Raw genomic sequence first — 20,385 nt, 5'->3', positions numbered from 1 at the left:
CCTTCCAAACCCAACTGTAAAAACATTTTTTTTCAACAGAGCCGGCTGTCTATATGTGGGGGGACTGTCATCTTGAAACAGGAAAGGCTCTTACTGCCACACAGTATTCGTGGGATGGCACTCTCAACATTTCATACAAAACAATCTAGATTGATAAAAAGTCTGTACAAGTAGAATGCTGAACAGGTTTTGGGGTTAACTATCCTTCTAACCCTGCAGCATATTGTAGCAAGCTGAGGTTTCTTGCCAGGGAAGGCAGCAGAAAGAATGAGCTCTGAACTAGAAAAGCTTTTTGTTAACGGTAATACACACTACTTATGACAATTTGAAATCTACACAGGCAGGAGGTCACTTATTCCATGCACAACTTAACCCATGGTGCAATATGTCACAACATTAACTGTAACAACTTTTGCTAGACGCATGAACACAATTGCAGCAGAATATGTAACATGTGAGTGATTTAACACATTTTCCTTTGGCTCATGGCCGTAAAAAACATAGTCGCATGGCATGCTGGGAAGCTCTCCTATTCAGTTCTGGACACACCACAATATACTGTACTACATCCATCAACTGCATCCCCACGCAGAAGGAAGCATGCATCTACAGCTAGCTCACCTAGCACCACTGAGCTAGCTAACATTACAGCTCAGCCGATGAGGACGCCATTTGTTGTTGGGTGTACTTCGGTAGAAAGAAAATAGTTCCCACATGAAACTGCTCACAACAAGGTTTGTGGATTATCTTGAGTAAGGGGGTCATGATTTCCGGAACGAGACATTGCTGTTGAGTTTTTCAACTTCTTTTGTTGATGGGTTGAGCACCACAGGCCGAGTGCCATCTAGTTCCATTGTAATGGAGAGTCTGCAGACATCTTTACGGCCGATATCTCCAACACTCGGCAACTCACACCAGAGCAATCTTGATTTATAAATAGCCCTACAGTAAAGAGGAAAAATATGCATTTTTGATTTTAAGTTGGACTGTCCCTTTAAGATTTCCCTTTAATTGAGTTGTAATTGAGTTGTACTGGGACAGGTCCTATACATGTACAACAGTTCTAGGCCAAAGGTGCACAAAAGTAAAGGTGTCTACATACTTTTGGCCACATAGTTTATGATAAATGGAGAAAAAGAAAGTGAGGTGATGAATGTGTCAGACATTAACGCTGGTCCTTTACAATAAATATAAATCATTTTTATGTCACTTTTGCATTGAGTCAGACCTCACGTGAAATTAAAGCACGAGACAGGGAGAGAGGGAGAGACAGAGAGAGGGAGGGATAGACAGAGAGAGAGAGAGAGAGAGAGAGAGAGAGAGAGAGAGAGGAGCAGGTTGTATAGTCTTACTGCAGGAGTATCAGGGGTAATAAACCGGAGGGTGGACGTGCCCCCTCTCTTCTCTCCTCTCGCCTCCTCCGCAGTGCACTTGCAGCTGAGCAGCACTCCGGACAGGACGGTCTCCTCCTCCTCCTCCTCCTCCTCCTCTTCTTCTTCTTCTCCTTCTCCTGTGTGTGGTGGTGGTGCTGAGGGGTGCACCAGAGTCACATCTGACTCCAGTCCAGAGGTCCCGGGCAGACGCGTGATGGTGCGGACTCATTGATAAAAGCCGCCGCCGCTGGAATTAAAATGAGCACTCCCGCTGAGCGGCTCTCCTCCTCCTCCACATAGCGCTGCCTCCTCTGCACAAGATCTGTTGTTGTGTGACTCCAGCAGGCGACGCAGGATGACTACTACCTTATCGCTGGTGATTTTGTGCGCTTTGGTAAGTAGTCTATGCAGAAACAACTGCGTGTTTGCTCTCATATTCTCATTATACTGTTTTCTTTCTTTTTACTCTGTGGAGACTGTGGATGAGTTTCAGTCACCTAATGCACTTTGTGACATTATTTTTTTTAACACTGATGTTTAATTTGAGTGAAAATTGTACATGCTATAATATTCCTATAATAGTTTGTAGTGAGTTTTTCTGGACTTCAGACCTCTTCTTGGCTTTTATTATTCCTTTTATGATGCATGTAATATTTCTATGATATTATAAACAGGGTTTAAGTGTGTATCAGTGCTATTGTGTTTCCCTTAAAGGACCAATGTGCCTATTTTTCTTGTTAAACATGCAGGTGCTGCATTTAGGTAAACAGCTGATCTGCGTGTGATATTATTCCCAGGTTAAATTATATCCCCTCCAGCTCTACACACACACACACACACACACACACACACACACACACACATGCCCATACATGCACACTGGCACACGCCTCACTCTGTTTTCATCCAGACAGGAAAAGTTAAGCCAGCCTTACTGCTTGGATTAGTAGATTTCACATTGGGCAGCATTCAGACATCCAGGAGCAATCTGCTGACAGGCGGCTCTGCCCCAGACTTTAATAGCATTAATGAGAGGAAGTCATTTAGATTTTTTTTTTTTTTTTTTGGTTAATTTTGGGATATCAGAATAAGGAGAGATAAAGATGCCGCAGCTTACAGAAAGGAAATTGATTCTTTTAATCCTTATCCGACATGAGCTGGTAATTGTTTGGCTGATTTTGACATTAAAACATGAGGCTGTTGTGATAATGTGAAAAAGTTGATTATGAGAGGGAGGTGGCGATACAGCACAGAGCAGAGAGGGCACATCCTCCCAGCACTCCGGTATGTCCACAGCAGCTGGTCTAATTGGGCTGTGCAGCTCAGTCATCATGTGAACAGCCCTGGATATGAGGGGGACACTCTGTTATGACAGCTGGTTTAAAGGGTGGCGACGGTCGGGTGCACTTTGGTAGAATTAAATTTAGAAATAAACTCTCAAATTGACCATGAAATTGAGGAGAGTACAAACCAAGCATATCACAGCTGGGTCACCGTATTGTTGTGGGCGTGTGTGTGTATGTTCCTGCTGCTGGTGAACCAATTTCCCGCTGATTTTGCCATTAATCTGCGTTTGAGCTGAGTGATAGTCCAGGGAGATGTCACAGGAAAGGGAGCTGGCGCAGCAGTCAGGGACATGAATCCTGCTCTGCAGATTCAAGAGGGAACTCTCTTGAGGTTTTGGACAACGTCCAGAGTTCGTTTTTGCAGACAAAAACGTGACTTTAATCCTGATGATTTACTTAGGTAAAAACTGAGCTTGTGCAGAAATGTTGAGTTTCTTAAGTCAGGAGGAGAAATGCACCTTGAGAGGAAAAAGTGGGGATGAGAGAGAGAGAAGGAAATGTTGAGCAAGAGCACTGAGAACGAGAGAGAGCTGCTGGCTGCTCAGTACATCTGTTTCTGAATGAAAGCAGGGACAGCAGAGAGAGGATGGAGGGGAGGGACGAATGAGGGTGAGGGAGAGAGAGAAAAGATTGAATTGATGTCTCAGCAAATGTGAATTAAGTGGAAATGAGCTTTCGCTCGTTACATAATAAGAGCCACAGGACATGAAAGTGTCTCAGTATAATGATTTTCTTTGTTCTAAAACGTCTGGATATGAATTCCTTTTATTTAACATTGTTGCGTACACACCAGCGGAACAAGCCTCAGTTCTTTTGCCAGCAGAGCTGCGTGGCATTTGTATCAGAGAGAGAGAGACCGAGGAAATGCAACAAGAGAGGAGGCAGAGAAAGAAGGTGATAACTGGAGTAGACTAGACAGGATGGAGAAATTTAAACCATGGATGCAAATACTCGTGGGCCAGGAGGAGAGAGATAGCAAATGTGTGTGTATTTCCAGAGCAGTGACAGCACGCTGCAGGTATTTAAGCTGATAAAATGTGTATCTGTGATATGCAAATTAGGACTCAGTTATAAAAAAGACTCGTTATGTAATGTGAAAACAACTTTATCACCTCAGCTGTGAATCCAGTGAGAGTGGAGGTTTGCTTTACAGGAAAAAAAGTGTGTATGTGAACAAAAATCTGTGGACACAGTCACATTATGGGGACTTGTCTCCCATGTGGCCCCTGCAAAGTAAACCATTTAATTGCACTATTAAGACTTGGTAAGTTAGGGTGAGTCAACCAATGCCCTCCTAAGTGACAAAAACTTTGTCCCTTAAGTGAGGACCAATTTAAGTTTCAGACCCTCAAGATATTTTTGCAAAGTTAGGACATTCTTACTTCGTTAAGGAACTGTCAGGGAATTACTTTTTCTTTCAGCAGTTAGACTCAGTCTAAGGGCTGGATTTAAGCATGCAGTTGTGATGGTTACAGTTAGGTGTTAGGTGGTAGGGAAGGCATTATACCCATTAAAAAGTCCTCACAAGCATAAAAGCACAAGCATGTGTGTATGCCGGCGCTGATCGGAAGCAGGGGCTGGCGTTCACAGCCACTCTCACCTTCAGACAGTAATTAGGACGGGCATGTGTATAATGTCGTGCACACATGATTTTATGGTAACTGCCTGGGCCGCAGCGTGTCATGAGTTCACTATTAGAGCTGATGTGCCTTCAGGGGAGCTATTAGGGCAGTTTAGACTTGTTTAAAGTGTGTCTAATACAGGTGGAGACAACATGATTTATGATGAATCCTGATAGCGTTTGGATTCAAAGAACAGGTTGGACACCTGGCAGTGATTTTCATCAATTTGTTTTTTTGCTGTGTATGTTTAAGTCACAGTGGCCCTGTGCCGTGTCTGTTTGGATATGTGTGTGAAAGTGCCTCTCTGATGTGCTGCACTGTTGTCGCAGGTGGCGTTAGCGTTGGCGTCGAAAACAGAGCGGGCAGTGCAGCTCCCCTGTGAATCCGGCCAGTACACTACCAGTGGAGAATGCTGCCTGGTGTGTCCACCTGGAGAGGGAGTGGTGAAGAAATGCGGCGCCACGCAGACTGTCTGCGCACAGTGTTTGGACAGTGAGTGGAGATTTTTTTTTATTAAGGTTGAGAGTTGAATATTAAGACTGCCAACTACTGTATGTTCTGATCAAAACAAAAAAAAAACCACTGTTGCTATTTTCTGATAAAGCATACAGAGCTCATAGGATGTAACAAAGGGTTTATAATGCTTTATGGATCAGTTATAAGCAATTAATACCAACAACTTCTGGGTAGCCAGGTTGTGAAAAATGCCTTAAGCTCTCTGGACCACAATCCATGTATTAAAGATATACTGACATTTACAACTACAGACCTGACAAAATATGGTACCAAATCATAATAGATGTCTTACAACTTGTAACCCTAGATTTCCCTAGAAAGTTAATTAATTATTTATTAATGGCTTATTACTAATCTATGACTAGAGAAGTGCACCCAGTAGAGTGCAGATCTTCACCAGGTGGCCGCCTGAGCTGATCGCAGCCATTCTACACAGCTGTGTTCCACCAGACGCGCTGCAATGCATTTCAGAAGCATTGTCTAGATTTGATTGAGCCACAACACATGGCACAGACTAGGTTGAGTTCTCCTGCTAACAGTTACTGGCCACAAATCTTTGATCCAGGGGATCCATTTGATCAAGTTCATCATTTGATCCATTCAGTACTGGACTTTTGCCAATATTAATTTTGTCCATAGCAGGGTTTTTTCCCATACCGGTGCAAAATGATGCTTTTAAAACAGTACTGGTCCCTGAACGGTGCCTGACAAGAGAGAAAAAAAAAAAGAAGCAAAAAAAAAAAAGCAAAATCTAGATACATTAACATGCCTAACAAATTTACTGAACACATTCACATAATCAGTGAAGCCTAACCCAAAATCAGTAATTTCATTCTTTTTCTCATTTTCTGTAACCCCCTTATCCTGTTGAGGGTTGTGGGGGGGCTGGATCCTATCCGAGATAGGCTCCATTGGGCTCCATTGGACCTCTCACTGGCCGAGAAGCAGGGTACACCCTGGACAGGTCGCCAGACTATCACAAGGCTGACACACAGAGACAGACAACCATTCACACTCATATTCACACCTACGGGTAATTTAGAGTCACCGATTAACCTGCATGTCTTTGGACTGTGGGAGGAAGCCGGAGTACCCAGAGAAAACCCACGCTGACATGGGGAGAACACACAAATTCAGACAGACAGACAGACAGACACACACACACACACACACACACACAAACACAGCCCTCCAGACGTACACCTGCCAGAGATAATTATAGTAATTTACTTTTTAAATATTAACAAAGCTATTAGTTATAACACAGATGTTATTTAATTTTCATACTCACAATGCCACTCTAAAGTTTCTTTTGCAAAAAAAAATGTCCCCCCTTGGCAAATCATAAAATGTAATTGTCAGTGAGTTACTTTTTCTCCCTAAAATTAATGAAACAAAGTCAGCTTCATTCATTAAAATCCTAGAAACAACTTTATTTACTTTGGTAAAATTATCTCACGTGAAAAAACATTAACAGAAGTTAAACATTACAATCTTTTCCTTATTAGAAAAGTAGTACCAACACATTCCCTCATGTTCCTACCATCACTTGTCAGTTTAGTGTTCTGAGGTTTTGAGATTTCTTCCTTTGCAATTTGTGCTTTCATTCCCATTTGTGGCAGCAACACAAAGTCTTTTCCACAAACAATGTCCACAGACCTCGCTGTCAACATATTTTCATCTTTGGTACAATGTGGTTCCAATGAAATCTACTCACAGACGGGTCAAAATAAGTCTTATTTTTGTTGTTTTGGGTGAATTAACCCTTTAATAGATTGAAGAACTTTTAGCAGCAAAATATTTAAACATGACTTTACAGAAACTCCACTTCCTGTGTCAAACATAAGTGGATTACAGCCAATCTGGAGACAATAAAAATACAGTGTATACAGATGTAAACTGCATGTCATCACCAGCATAACACACGCTCACACCCAATTAATGCAAAGTTTCTGCACTTGCATCATCTTTATTTATACATCCACATTCATTCTCTGTGCTTTTAATGGCAGCTCCGGCCCTGAACTTCAAACACAACAAATGTAAAGCCAAAACAAATTCCTATTGTCCAATTTACTCACTTGTATGAAGTGTCTGTTTTGCCTTTATCGAGTGTCCTGAGAAATAAGACAGGAATTCACATGTTTGATGCTTGTTAAGTGGGTCCAAATGTGTTCGCTCGCAGCTCGGCTCAGGCTGTGAACCATTAGCAGTGGCTCTACAGACCAGAGCTGGGAGAGGTGCCAACACCATAACATCTCAGGGAAGAAGAAGAAGAAGAAGAAGAAGAAGAAGAAGAAGAAAACGTGTTATGTTTTAGTCAAGCGTCTTTCTGCATCACGTTCCTGCAGCTCTTTCTGCCCTTAAAGATGTTGGTGTTATGTCAAGAGTGGAGTATAGGTCACGAACATCGCCGCGTAGTTCAGGAGGAGCTGAAGAAGTGTGACAAGATAAATGTCACACCTTTTCTTAGGACGTGTTAATTGTATCAGTTTGAGAATTTAAGGTGACGAAATGTGTCTTGTTTACACGTTCAGAGTGCACGCTCTGTTCAACATTGATTGACTGCATTAATCCACTCGCACATGCCGCATGTAAACACTGACAAATGGTGCATGTAAACAGTCTTTTAACACTAAAACACAATAATATCAACTGGATGTCACGTTGAGGGAAATGATTAAATTCTGGAGGAATGTTTGCAGGCTGGCAGGAATGCTCTTTGTCCTCACAAAATCCGACACTCTGATCATCCTTGAACTTGTGAACTTCTTTGCACAACAGATGCAAATCTCTACGTTGTGTTATAGTTTTAAGAATCTGACGTCTGGCTGATTTCACCCCTTTGAATTTTTTATTCGTCGCCTTGAGCAACTCAAGAGCTTCAGCAATGGGTTCAGGGGAAGAAAGCCAATTCTCTACATCTAGAGCGCGACAGTGCCACCGGGGCAAAGACAAAAAAAAATACTGTGAGTCAGTTTCACATAAACCAACTCCTTCAAACATAGTCAGTGTTAGAAAAGGTAGTGGTGTGAAATTGGCAAAAGTGGGGTTTTGTGCAACCATATGAGAGAATAAGAAAGTGGACTTCTCATGCTTTTGCATCGGTGTTGTTAAAAATCCAGTCACACCAGTCGATGGAGAATAGGCAGGGTAATTAATAGTCATCATCAAACGTTGCGTCTGATAGACTGGAGCAGGAAATTGGTTGAGTAGAGGTGCCTGGATTCTGTAGAGAAACACGTCTCAGCCCCACAAGGGTCTGGACTTTATCTTTGGTTTGACGTCAGGAGGAGTTTGTCTTGCGCGTCATATTCCTTTTCATATTCCTGCTGTAAACAGTGGCAGACGATGCGTAGACGTTAAACCACAGCTCCATTTTGCTATGATGTGGGCTGGCCCTCAGGACTGTAGTTCTGATAAGGTTTTTTTTTTTTTTTTTTTTTTTTTTTTTTTTTTCTCTCTCATGCGCTCCCTCATCCCCCCCACCCCTCCACACCAGCGAATCCCACCAACTCGAGTCGTGTCTCCTCTTTTCTCCATCCTGTACTCACTTCTCTCAGCCAGCATCCCCCCCTCCTCCTCCTCCCTGTTGCTATGACTCATCGTCTGTATTAGCGGATAAAATGGTATTAGAGAGCCAGGCACCAAAGGGCACGATCTGCTCATTCATCATGCATACTGTTACATCAATGCTTCTTTACTCATTTGATCCAGCTAATTAAACCATATTGGAAAGCCTATTGTGCCTCTAACAGTGAACAATTATCTTGCTCTGCAGTACAGGAGCGGTATTCAACGCTGATAAACACTCAACAATTAAGCTCGAATACCCAGGAGGCTGCACTCAATTTCCGGTGCCAATGCATTTTCATTGGTTTCAATATTGTTTTTGTTTCAGCGGATAAAATCTTAATGTACCTGAGGCCCACAGGAGCACACATGCTAAAACAAGACTGAGTGGGATTTATATGGAAGTTAGAGGCTAAAACACTGACCTTACCTGGAAAACTGCTGCTATGAATACATCTTCTAAAGTGCTGAGATGAATAATTGAGGAGTAAAATTCAACACATCCATTTCCTGTTTAATGGTAAATATGGGTGAATCTTTATTTACCGTGACCCCCCTTAATTCCCCACTTCCTGTGAGAGTAACCCCCCCTCTTTCACGGCCTCCCGATCCCAGCTTGGGACGAGTGCCAGCATCAGCAGCGCTGAAATATTTATCAGTCTCCTCCACTTTTCTCTGCTGTCATGGGAGACAAGACAACCGGCCCTGCCTCACTTAGTGAACCATTCAGAAAAACTTGCCCTGCGAACTGACTGAAGATCAGAGAGACAAAAGGCAGAGCCTCACGAGTCAACGCAGGGTTTAAGGAGAACCCCGCTGGCCGACTGGACTGGGGCTCACTGGGGAATTACAGGAGGAACGAAAGTAGAATCACAGCCCCGTCTGGTGAAGGCTAAAACAGAGCATAAAGAATATCGCTTCCAACATTGGATCATGGGGGATGAAGAAAGGGGAAATGGAGATTTTCCCCTGGCAGGTCCTCTATTTTACTTTCAGAGGAAGCATCATCACTACACGGCATCCTAGCAAAACAACAGCTCAACACAGGATACAAGAGCAACTGTTGATTGCTAAATTACAACTTCCCTCCTTTGGTCTCCCAATAATAGCTTCGGTAATATCCTGAAACACCTGTTTCAAATCTAGAAAAAAAGCTAAGCGGACCAATGAAGCAGGGCGATAATTACGCACAAAAATGTTTCATGTTCAACAAGACAAATAAAGCTGTCACGCAGATTTTCAAATGATGATGATTTATCTGCAGTCAGCAGAGGGTCAGGAAGGAATCGGTCTCCCTGCTGAAACATGGACCCTGACACGCTGTGGAGTGGCAAAAATGGCCATCCTCACTAAAAGCTTACACCTAAAGTGCTGATTGTGGAGATCATCGGGCAGTTTCAAGGCTGTCCAGAGCTACATTATTGATGACACTAATGGGGCCAAAACACATCAGTGTTTGGAGGGGGGTCTCCATGGGCTGAAGTGGCACATTTTAAGTGCATCATCCCCCCCGGTACACAGCCGCATCTCCCTTTACCAACAGCCTTTTTTACTGCCGAACACAAAAACTCTGATTGCTGAGATGCTCCGGTCATCGTTCAACTGGGGGCAATTAAAAAAAGGATCATATTTTATTAAAGATGACACTCTCTACCTGATTCTCGTTGGCCTTTTACTTTCTTCTTTTAGCTCTAAATGAAAGTGCTGACACATAAATTACACACACACACACACACACACACACACACACACACAATCTGCAGTGCATATGGTCACATTTAGATGTGTTTACACACACAAGGGTTGGAAAGGGGCTCATGCATGCAAGGTAAAATTAGCCTGCGCGCTGTGGGATAATTGAAATGAATGAGGAGAGCTTTGCCCAGTTGAGCCTGACTGCAAAGAAAAACAAAGGCCTCGAGCTCACAAATTCAAATAATCGTTTACCTCCGAGGTCTGTTATTTGTCCCGGGTTCAGCCGGTGTCACTCTCTTCTATCACTTCTGCCTCCAGACAGTAATAAGAGCGAGAGGTGAAGACAGATAGAGAAGAAAAAACATTGTGTCTGATGGTGTGTGTCTTTCCGAGAAGGAAACTGAACTCACTTACATCCCCGACTGCCCCATTTCCCCTGACCCTTCCCCTTCCAGTTGTACATCAACACTTTGATCTCTAAATCATGTTTCCTAGACTCGGATTGAACGTCTCGCTCACCAGACCACCCTCAAACAGTCCCGAGATGCACTGGAGCAAATCGAGCGACCACTCTGATCCGTCTTCCTGCCTACCCTCTACCTGTCTCCACATTACCGCCGTCTGCTCCGCTCAGTCCGCCTGTATAATGTGACAGCTTTCATCGTCGGCTTCTTAGCCGCGCTGCTGTTTACAAGGTGTTTAGAGCTTCAGTCTGTGCCAGCGTTTACTTGCCAGAGCCGCTTACAACGCAAAGCAAGTGCTGGGACATTGCTGCAGGGCTTTTCACACTGACAATATGCTGTTGCTCAACACGACACCCACTAAGCACTTCCCATGAAAAACACACACACAGAGAAACGTAGACACGTGCACACACACACTCAGACATACGCTGATAAGAGTTGCACAAAGAAGTCTAACACATCTTTACAGCTATGAGTTTTACAGTCACACCCACCCCAAAGGATCTGTTTCACTGTAAGAGAAAGAGCCTTTATCATCCCTACGGAGATGTTAAACCAGTGGTAACTTGCAACATGCTGCATTGTGTCAGTGAACAATTTACAAGGCTGTTTCAACATGCATTCTTGTCTCATCATCTCATATTGTGAAACTTGGATGCTGACTGGATGGATGCAAAATTTCCTGCAGCACTTTGCCGCCCCTCTGGTGGGAGTGGAACGGCACACACTGTGTCGTTTCTGTCTGAACTGCAGCTCTTGCAAGGTGACCGCTCTCATGTTAAGCATGCCACAAAAAAAGACGTAAAATGGGATTTGGAGAACAGTGAAGCTGCCTCTGTAGTGAATCTGAGCCGTAGATTTATTTCCCTGTCAGCCTCTCTACTCCACTCCCATCTCATTCAACCACTAAAACACACTCACAGCCCCCCTCCTCTCCCTCACTGTATGCATAATTCAGCAGGCATCCAATTATATCTGAAAATAATTCTATATGAACATGCAATATTAATAGATTACTTTGAGCCCCTAGGAACTCTCAGTGTAAGACTAAGCTAATTCGAGGTCATCACTTCCTCAGCGATGAACTCTCCTAAATCCTCCTGATGCAAACGTTCCTGGAGAGCAAATCTGAAGTGTTTGAAGTAATTGAAAAGCAGAAGGCAATTAGTCAGCACGGCTTTTACCTCATTCTGTTCGGCGCTGTTCTCCGCAACTCAGCTGTGGTCTGCTATCTCTCGTGCTCACAACCTTTAAACAAAATCAATATCATGCAGTGAAGTTGTTCTTTGAAATCGGCATCTTCTGGACACATACACTGATTAAAAGGCAGTCTTTTTTTTTTTTTTTTTTTTACATCCTTCCAGGAGGAGGACACAGTCAATTTGCTACATAACATTTGTCCAAACCCTGTCAAGGATTGAGCAAATGTTTGACACAAACCATAACTAATGTCATTGGTCCGACACTTTGGTCCTGACTGTTATATCTCAACAACTATGTGATGGATTCAAGGAAACTGTGTGCAGACATTCATCATTCCCGGATGCTGAAGTTGAATAACTTTGGTGATGCCCTGATTTTTCATCTAGTGCCACCGTCAGGTCTAAGTTTAAATTTGTTCAATGAGATAAGATACGCTAAAACTTCATTTATACCGAGGGAAACTGCTGTGCAACAGTGGCAATAAATAGTGGGAAGAGGGCACATCTAAAATTATAAGGTGACATTTACAATGCAAAAACAGGTTGGTTGCATATTAATGTATATATACAGTATCATACCTGAAGTATAGCCAAGTGTAGGAGCATGTGGTTAATACAGAATGTTCACAACTATGTCCATGACAGGGGCGTAGGTTGGATCGACAGAATTGTCCCTACTAGTATTTAAGTCAATTATTATCATTTTAACAACTCTGTGCACAAAAATACAAGATAAATCGTGTCTCATATTGATCCAGTAAGGGATGATCCCCTACTATGCCTGATCAGAAGTGTTTCAGTTAGTTTCAGTAGTCCACCTCCAAAGAAGAGCAGCATAATGCACAGATATGTGTGACATGTTTTGAATGTGCAGAAAGTTTTTAACATCAGCAAAAATCTTGCGGAAACACATGAGCTATTAAAGTCCAGGGATTTATAAATAAATTAATATACCACCGATATACTGTAAATCAGTGCCACACACTGGTTTTAAGAGGCTACTTCCTCAAACAAAAGACACAAAAGAGGATGGAAAAATAAACCATGCCTACATGTCTGTTGACTCAGCAGGGATAATATTAAAAGAAAAAAGTTGATCTACAGGAGAACTTTGTGTTTTATGGTAATTAGCAGATGTTAGCATGCTAACACGCTAAACTAAGATAGTGGAAACGATAAACATAATACATTCCAGACATCAGAATGCACTGTGAGCATGCTAATATTAGCATTTCAGTACAGCCTCACTAAACTGCTAGCAACGCTGTCGAGTCTCAGTCTTTATTTATTCACACGCATCTGTTAGGGAAACCCTGCTACTTGCTAATGCTAATAATGATGCTAACTGACATTTTGAGTGTAGCCAATTAATATATCAAAGTTTATTTTTCTAAACTTTAAAAAATGAAACATAGAAACACAATAAACAAAGAGGTTATGCAAACTCAAAGACTAGTGTGTCCTACAGGCTCCTTAGCGTCATCTAAACTGGCTGACAAGCACAATCATAGGCATTAACCAATCAGAAGCAAGATCTGTTTGAGGGTGTTCTTTGGCGGCCCTAATTAAATATTCTACATAAGAACTATAGACCTAGTTATTTTTAGCAAAGTAAACAATACTAAATATTTCTCTTTTGTATGAATGGCTCTAAAGCAGTAGATTCAGGAAGACAATATATTTAATAAATAAAACCAATTTTAATCAAAATTATAAGCACAAACTCCAAAATTGTAATTTAGATGAAATATTGGCAAAACATGTCCACAAATTTTATTCCAGCATCTCAGAAATGCCTCATTTTGGCAGAATGGTTAACACTCTCCAAGGCCTTTACATATACCAGAGTGATAGCTTGATCACTCGGGTATACTAAATACAAGTCTTTATCATCCTTGCATCAGTGTAAGCATGTCAGTGCACCTGCACTTTACTCTGTGTGTATGACTGAGATTAAAGCAGTTTACTCAGCGCAGCACAAACACATTGAGATCGATATCGTAATGAGCACAGCAGGCTTTTGACTCGCTCCCCGACAAGAGCACCTTTCTTGTCCCGGAGCACAAATCACTAAGAGCCCAGTGGATCAATGTGTCCTCCTTTCTAATGAATGTGCAGTAAACATGATTAATGTCATTAGACCCACTGTTTATCCTTTTGTTTACCTCCTCATATTTCCTGCTTTCACTCCATCTTCTAACCTGCTTTGCTCTTTGCCGCTTCTCTCGTTTCTTTTGTCTCACTTTTCTGTCTCATCTCCTCCGACCTGTCCTCTCACCTGCAGGTGAGACCTTCTCAGAGAACTACAGTCTCACGGAGCAGTGCAAGCCCTGCACTGAGTGTATTGGCCTGATGCGGATGGAGACGCCCTGCACCGACTCCAACGACGCCATCTGCGTCTGCAACTACAACTTCTTCTTTGACACGATATCCGGCCAGTGCGAGCCGTGTACGGTGTGCCCGGTGGGTCAAGGCGTGTTTGCACACTGTGAACACAATCACGACACAGTGTGTGAGGAGTGCGTGGACGATACTTTCTCTGATCGGGAAAGCTCCCTCGACCCCTGCCTGCCCTGCACCATCTGTGATGAGGAGAGTGAGATACAGCTGGCTACGTGCACACCGAACAGAGACTCTGTCTGTCATAGTAAGTCTGACATGTAGTTTACTTTCACACTTTTAATTCAGGTGACTCAGTCAAGACAAGAAAAAGATGCATTCCTGAGTGACTTATTTCAAAACAGTAAACATGAGCTCAAATGACTGACGGGTAAATCATTCATTGGACAGTGTTGGGGACTGTCACTGTGCATCATCAGCATTACGCTGACTCACCGGGGAAATTTAAACAAGACCTGAAATGATCAGTTGACAGAACTGGCATCTATTCTGACAGTTGATTCATCGTGGCAGTAGTTTCACAAGCAAAAACGCCTGTAAACATTCTCTAGTCCCAGAGATGTTCTGCTTTTCTTTAACATGTACTTTGATCTGACAGTAAACCAAATATCTACAGGTATTAAACTGCTGATTGGACAAAACACTTGGGCTAAGGAAATTAAGACAATGAAAGTTTGCTTTTTAAAAATATTTTCTCACATTTTATTGATCAAACAATCAACCATGGAGATAAGCAACATTTCATCCACCACAAGCTTCATTAGCTCTTTGTTGCTTGTGGCGTGCAGCTGTCTACTATAGAGTCCAGCTTTGGTTGTTTGACCAGTGGAAGGCTATGTAATCATCATCTATGTCTGAGGAGGGCTCGACTTTGGTGCAGTGTACTTCCATGAGTTTTCTGTTGTTGCGCTTTTAGTCATAGTAGGTGTTTCAGGAGGTTTGAGGACGTATTTTTCACAGTGAGTCTTAGTACCACCATATGGAACAACAATGCTCTTGTCAACAACAATGACTGGGAATATTCCCAGCTGCTAAATGTATGGTAGGCATTTTCATCTTCCAAACTAACTTGCTGTTCTGTGACGTGCATGCGCAGTGCGGAAAATGAATCCAGGGATGTGATGGATTGTTGGATTTTAAATCAGGTGACGAGTAAATATAATAGTAGTTTAGCTTATGAATTCATGCTAAAGTGATGTGATCTGGTGAGCAGATGAATTACAGGTTTGAAAAGTGACAACCCTCATTTCAAGCTGTCTTGATGTGGTTGTTTTATCTGAGTCAGAGTTCAGGCGACAGCGTTCACCTGAGTCAAAATGAACTGAACCAAACAGGTTAGGTGTGAAAGCGCCCTTAAAAGAGATCGAGAACAGACCAGATGCTGCACACTCAAGAATTTCAAAGCTGTGTTGGAGCCATCATATATGTCTCAATCAGGTCTCAATCACATTCAGACCAGCTACCAGTGACTTCCACATGTGTCTGAGGGAACAGGCGAGGTCAGAGGTCGTCGCCTGTCATGTTTTCAAATGGCAGGAAGTTGAAAGCTTTAGCATTAAAAGGTCAAAGACTGCTTCAGTGTCAACACAAAGACAATGAATAATCTGCTCTCCCACAAGGCAGAAGGCAACATGCTAGAAACAGACACAAGCTCCTTGTATCCAAGAGTAGAGGGAGCTTGTAACCAAGGAGGCTGTAAATTCTCTGGCCGAACGAGGCATGAAATCGACCTCATCAGGGGGCTGCGAGGCCCAAATCTGGGTGGTAAAAACGTCTGAGGTGGCACTGCTCTCGGTTTCCTTGATAAAAATCTGCTATCTTCCTTTAAAGCAGTATCAGATAAAAGAGGAGTGTAAAGTAAAACTCGACATCTTCAGCAGTTGCAACAAAAACGACCTCTTCCCAACAACAGACCCTGATTTCAGAGGAAGTCTGTGGTCTTTGTCTGTTCCTGGGAAAAGCTCTTTCCTTTTCATGTGAGTTTTTTTTAAAGTAAACTTTGACCGAAGAGGCACTTAACGTTGTGGGATGATTAAATGCTTCTAAGAAAAGCACTTAATAGCAGGAGCACTTGCTAATGTAGGGCATTTATCGATCTCCTATGTGCATTATAATTTTTAAATGAACATCTCAATAGCGGCCTCTGATATGAACGTTGGGCTTTATACTTGAGCTGCAATATTCCTCTCACTAAGGCTGATTTGGTTGGGATTTCATGGCCTCAGACGCTGGCAGGTATTTGGGTCCACCAAGTTAATGAACCTCAAAAACCTGTCAACACCCTGTTTCAGTACAGAGGATGTGTTAGCACCGCGTGGAGGGTGTAAATTCCTTTTTTAATAGACTGTAATAGCACTGACAGGCAGCGGAGAAATGGACTGAGGAGAGATAAGAGCAGGAGTGGTAGATGAGGTGGAAGAAGGGCTAATAACATAGACGAAGACTTACCACCTCTTCTGCTACGTGTACCAAACACCATCAAAGGTGCCACATTTAGACCTTTATCATCAATAAAGCATCACCACGGTTATTTCTAACACAAACAAAACCTTGGCCTCTGCCTGGCTCTGCATTTTAAATCGTGTGCCACTGGGTCAAACTTTGCAAGAAATTTGCAGGATTTATCTACAGCTGGGCACAAAACAGGATGAAGGTGATGTTCTTTCAGCAAAAGTGGAGATACGTTTTTAGCCATGATGAATGATAGCAATGTCAGGCTGTTTCTCTGTTCACCCATTTGTTCCAGACTGAAGTATCTCGACAACTATTGGATGGATTGCCATGAAATTTGATGCAGATTTTATGTTACAGTTTACATACATTGTAATAGCTTTGGTGACCCCAACTTTTCATCTACTACCATCATCAGATCAAGTTTGAATTTGCCCAATACTTTGATTTAAAGTAATAACATTCAGCTGTACTTTGTGGTTTGCGCCAGTTAGCCAATTTTTGCATGCTAACATGCTCAGCTAAGGTGGTGAACATAGTAACCATTAAACCTGCGGAACATCAGTATGTAATCCTGCGTTCCATTTACCTTGGAGGTCGGAGGTTGGAGCTAGTAATGATGTCACACTGAGTTGATCGCGTTCCAGTGCAAGAAGTCAGAAAACCAAGATGCTGTTAGCAATACCAGGACAAGCCAGATTAGCAAGCGTTAGCAACTGCAACACATTCTCACTCCAACTTTGTCACATATTGACGTTTTGGTCATTGACTTTCCACGTCCACATATGACGTGCAAAGTACCCAGGGTGCGTTGTTTGTTGATGTTCTGGGACATGTGTCAAGTTCTCTTCTTTTGAGATACACTTCCATTTTCACAGGAAATCTGAAGTTTAAATACAGTCTGTCAAAATAAACACACTATGTCATTCCAACACCGCAAATTGAGATTTTTTTCCTTCAACAACAAACACACATGGTTGGCTTTCGGCAACAAAAGGAAGTGGTTAGGTTTAGGAAAAAAGAACAGGGTTTGGCTTTAGAGTCTTACGGGACGTGAACACCACTCTCTTGGGTGAAAGTTAGTGTTTGTTGGACCCATCCACCAACGCTCCTGCCCTCCTTTTGTCGTTGGTGTTGGACACCACATGCGGCGGATTTCAAGGAGTGAGACCGGGCTCGCAATACCACTTGATAACAATAAATGACTCTGTATTTTGTGCAAGCAACAGTGATGCAGTTAATGAGATTAGTGTACTAGTAGGTAGATGGGTAGGTTATCAAACAGGAAGTAGGTATACTCTCCTATGTATTTCAATGGCTTTTTGACTGATAGGTGGGTATAATATAAACGGGCAGAGAAAGAGAAGGGTATACCCTGTATACCCTCGTATACCATCCACTACACCACCGTGTAGCAACATATCCACTGATATAAGTTGGACAGGACTGTGGGTATGACTGTTCTGATGAGACACCAACAAGACAGACACGCTAATAAACAGTATATTACTACAGCTTTCACTACCATTGATGCGCGGCGCAGCCTCATTGGATTTTGAGGTCAGGGTTGGTGAGGTTCCTCTGACTGTCTGAGTCAGGGGGCATTCCAGTTAAAATTTCAGATTGGGAAATCTGATATTCCACCTTCCCAGTGCAAACACAAAGGCACCGTAAGCATTCACTGTGAGCATATTAGCATGCTGATGTTAGCATTTATCTCATAGCACTGCTGTGTCTATTTACAGCCTCACAGCTGTTGGCATGGCTGTAGACTCAGTCTTGTTTACAGATTGAGCGGAGCGGAAAGATGACGCAATAAAAACAAATGATCATAAGACCAGGTGATGTCCACATCTCTGCCACCTCAAGTTAAGATCAAAGTTCAGCTTTGCTGACTTTTGTTTACAGAATACAAACAAGGACATGAGAAAAAAAAAATTCCTGCAGTATTCAAACTGTCTGAATCATGCCATAAGTCTGAAGTTGGAACCTCTGTCGAAGTCCTGGAAGCAAATGTGCGTACCAGATTCCAAATGGTCAGGTGCCAAGAATGACTATTTCCCTGCATCTTGGCAAATTCTGCCTTGTTTTTTCAATCAGACTCCAGATTCCACGTATATCTAACTAAGTCTTGTACTGTAGAGTAATGTGGTCTAATCAAGGGGCAAGATGTGTCCACTCTGAGGGTCACAGGACTGACAGCCATCAAAACAAACTGCACCCTATGTCCCCTAAAACTTGCAGAATATCTACTGTACGTATTAGATGTACAGTAGGCTACAACAGAGCCTTTTGCTGCCTATTTAGCGCCCACCCATGCAGCTGATCTCACCTCTGACCCTCCTTGTCCTAAGTGATAGCACTGTAGCAGCAGCAACAGTTGCCACTGGAAATGGCACGATAAGTGACCTTGTGGGACGTCTGTTTGAAAGGAGAGCCCTGTCATGTAGCACCAGTGGGCCTGTGGGTAATGGCAGCAGTAGCATGTGGTGATGATGATGTTTCCAGGCCCTCCATGGTGGCCTAGGATGCATTCAGATATGTTTTCTGCAGCAAACAGGAAGCTGCCTCCCTGGGATTCTCATCCTGTTTGTGTATTTTTTTATGTGAGGAAAATATTTTTTAATTCCTATCCTGCTGTCTCTCTCCCTCCCCAAGATATGATCAGGGTATTTTTTTAAATCCCTAAACCCCCAGTTCATATCCAGCTGTCACCAAGTGTCTATTACATGATACAATGACAGAGACAGAGAGAGAGAGCGCGAGAAGGAAATAGAGATGAAAACAGACAGAGAGGGCTGCAGCATATGTGCTGTGCTGGTATTCTATGCTGAGGGGGTCGATTTGAGTCCTGGGATTTCTTCTGCTCATGCTCAGGTTTCGCTGAATGACCTCTATGAGCACCCACACTCGACTGCAGGACAGACACACACGCACACCAGCTTAGTCTTCTCCAGATTGAGACACACAAACACTTTTTATGAGCATCCAAAATCAATACAGCTGATAGCAGGCTAACTCGGCACATGCATGCTCTTCCTTCCTCTTGCCAAGTGCGCTTTAACTTGTGCATTTTTCATTAAACTCCGGACATGTGTGAACCATCTTTGAAGTGAAAATTGGAAACACCTCCTGCGTCTTTTATCGAAGGTCTCTGTCCATTTGGCCTTGGCGGAGCTTTTCCAAAAAGGTGCTGCTCAATCTCCAGTTGAGAAGATTTGCGTCGAAGCATCGGAGTGTTTGTCCTCGAGAACAAGGAAGAGTGGATGATTTAAAAAAAAAACAAAAAAAAAACAGATAAAGGCAGACTTCTCTTCATTACTCTCCGCCCCTCCTCCCTTCATTTGCTCTCTCTATCTCTTCCCACAGTGGCCCTCAAGTGGCTGGGCTAGCAGAACGGTGGAAGGTGGCCAGTGTGCATTCAGCGCCTTCACCGCTGCAGTATAATTACTCCTGCTAATCAGAGCACTTTACAGCAGCTCCTCTGTTCATCTGCACCCCCTCCTCACTCTCTCCTAACACTCTGCCTCTCTGTCTGCCCTCCCCTCCGCTCTCCCTATTAACCCTCCCTAATAGAAGACAGAGCGCTCACTTGAATAATTTGTAGTATGTGTGTGTGATGGATGTGTGCGCGTCCGGCGACAAACACAGAGTAGGATTGAGATAGAGCCCGAGCTGAGAGACGGGGAGTGTTTGGCGGCTGATAAAGAGGTCATTGTACATGTGCTGCGCCTGATAGTTGC

The 20,385-nt window shown here is 43.0% G+C and overlaps 1 protein-coding gene across 1 annotated transcript in view; it reads left to right on the top strand.

The window, feature by feature from the left end:
* Positions 1–1,358: 1,358 nt before the first annotated feature.
* The window catches only part of ngfra (nerve growth factor receptor a (TNFR superfamily, member 16)), a 40,411-nt gene continuing 21,384 nt past the window's right edge, over positions 1,359–20,385 (top strand). The window contains exons 1-3 of the mRNA XM_050069894.1: positions 1,359–1,767; positions 4,671–4,833; positions 14,076–14,438. Coding sequence (XP_049925851.1) covers positions 1,729–1,767; positions 4,671–4,833; positions 14,076–14,438 — 565 coding nt within the window. The 5' untranslated portion in view covers positions 1,359–1,728. The remainder of the gene's footprint in view (positions 1,768–4,670; positions 4,834–14,075; positions 14,439–20,385) is intronic.

Source organism: Epinephelus moara, chromosome 18 (assembly GCF_006386435.1).
Source record: "Epinephelus moara isolate mb chromosome 18, YSFRI_EMoa_1.0, whole genome shotgun sequence".
NCBI lineage: Eukaryota > Metazoa > Chordata > Actinopteri > Perciformes > Serranidae > Epinephelus > Epinephelus moara.
Note: the sequence above shows the minus strand (reverse complement) of the source record. Positions and strands in the feature narration are given on the sequence as shown.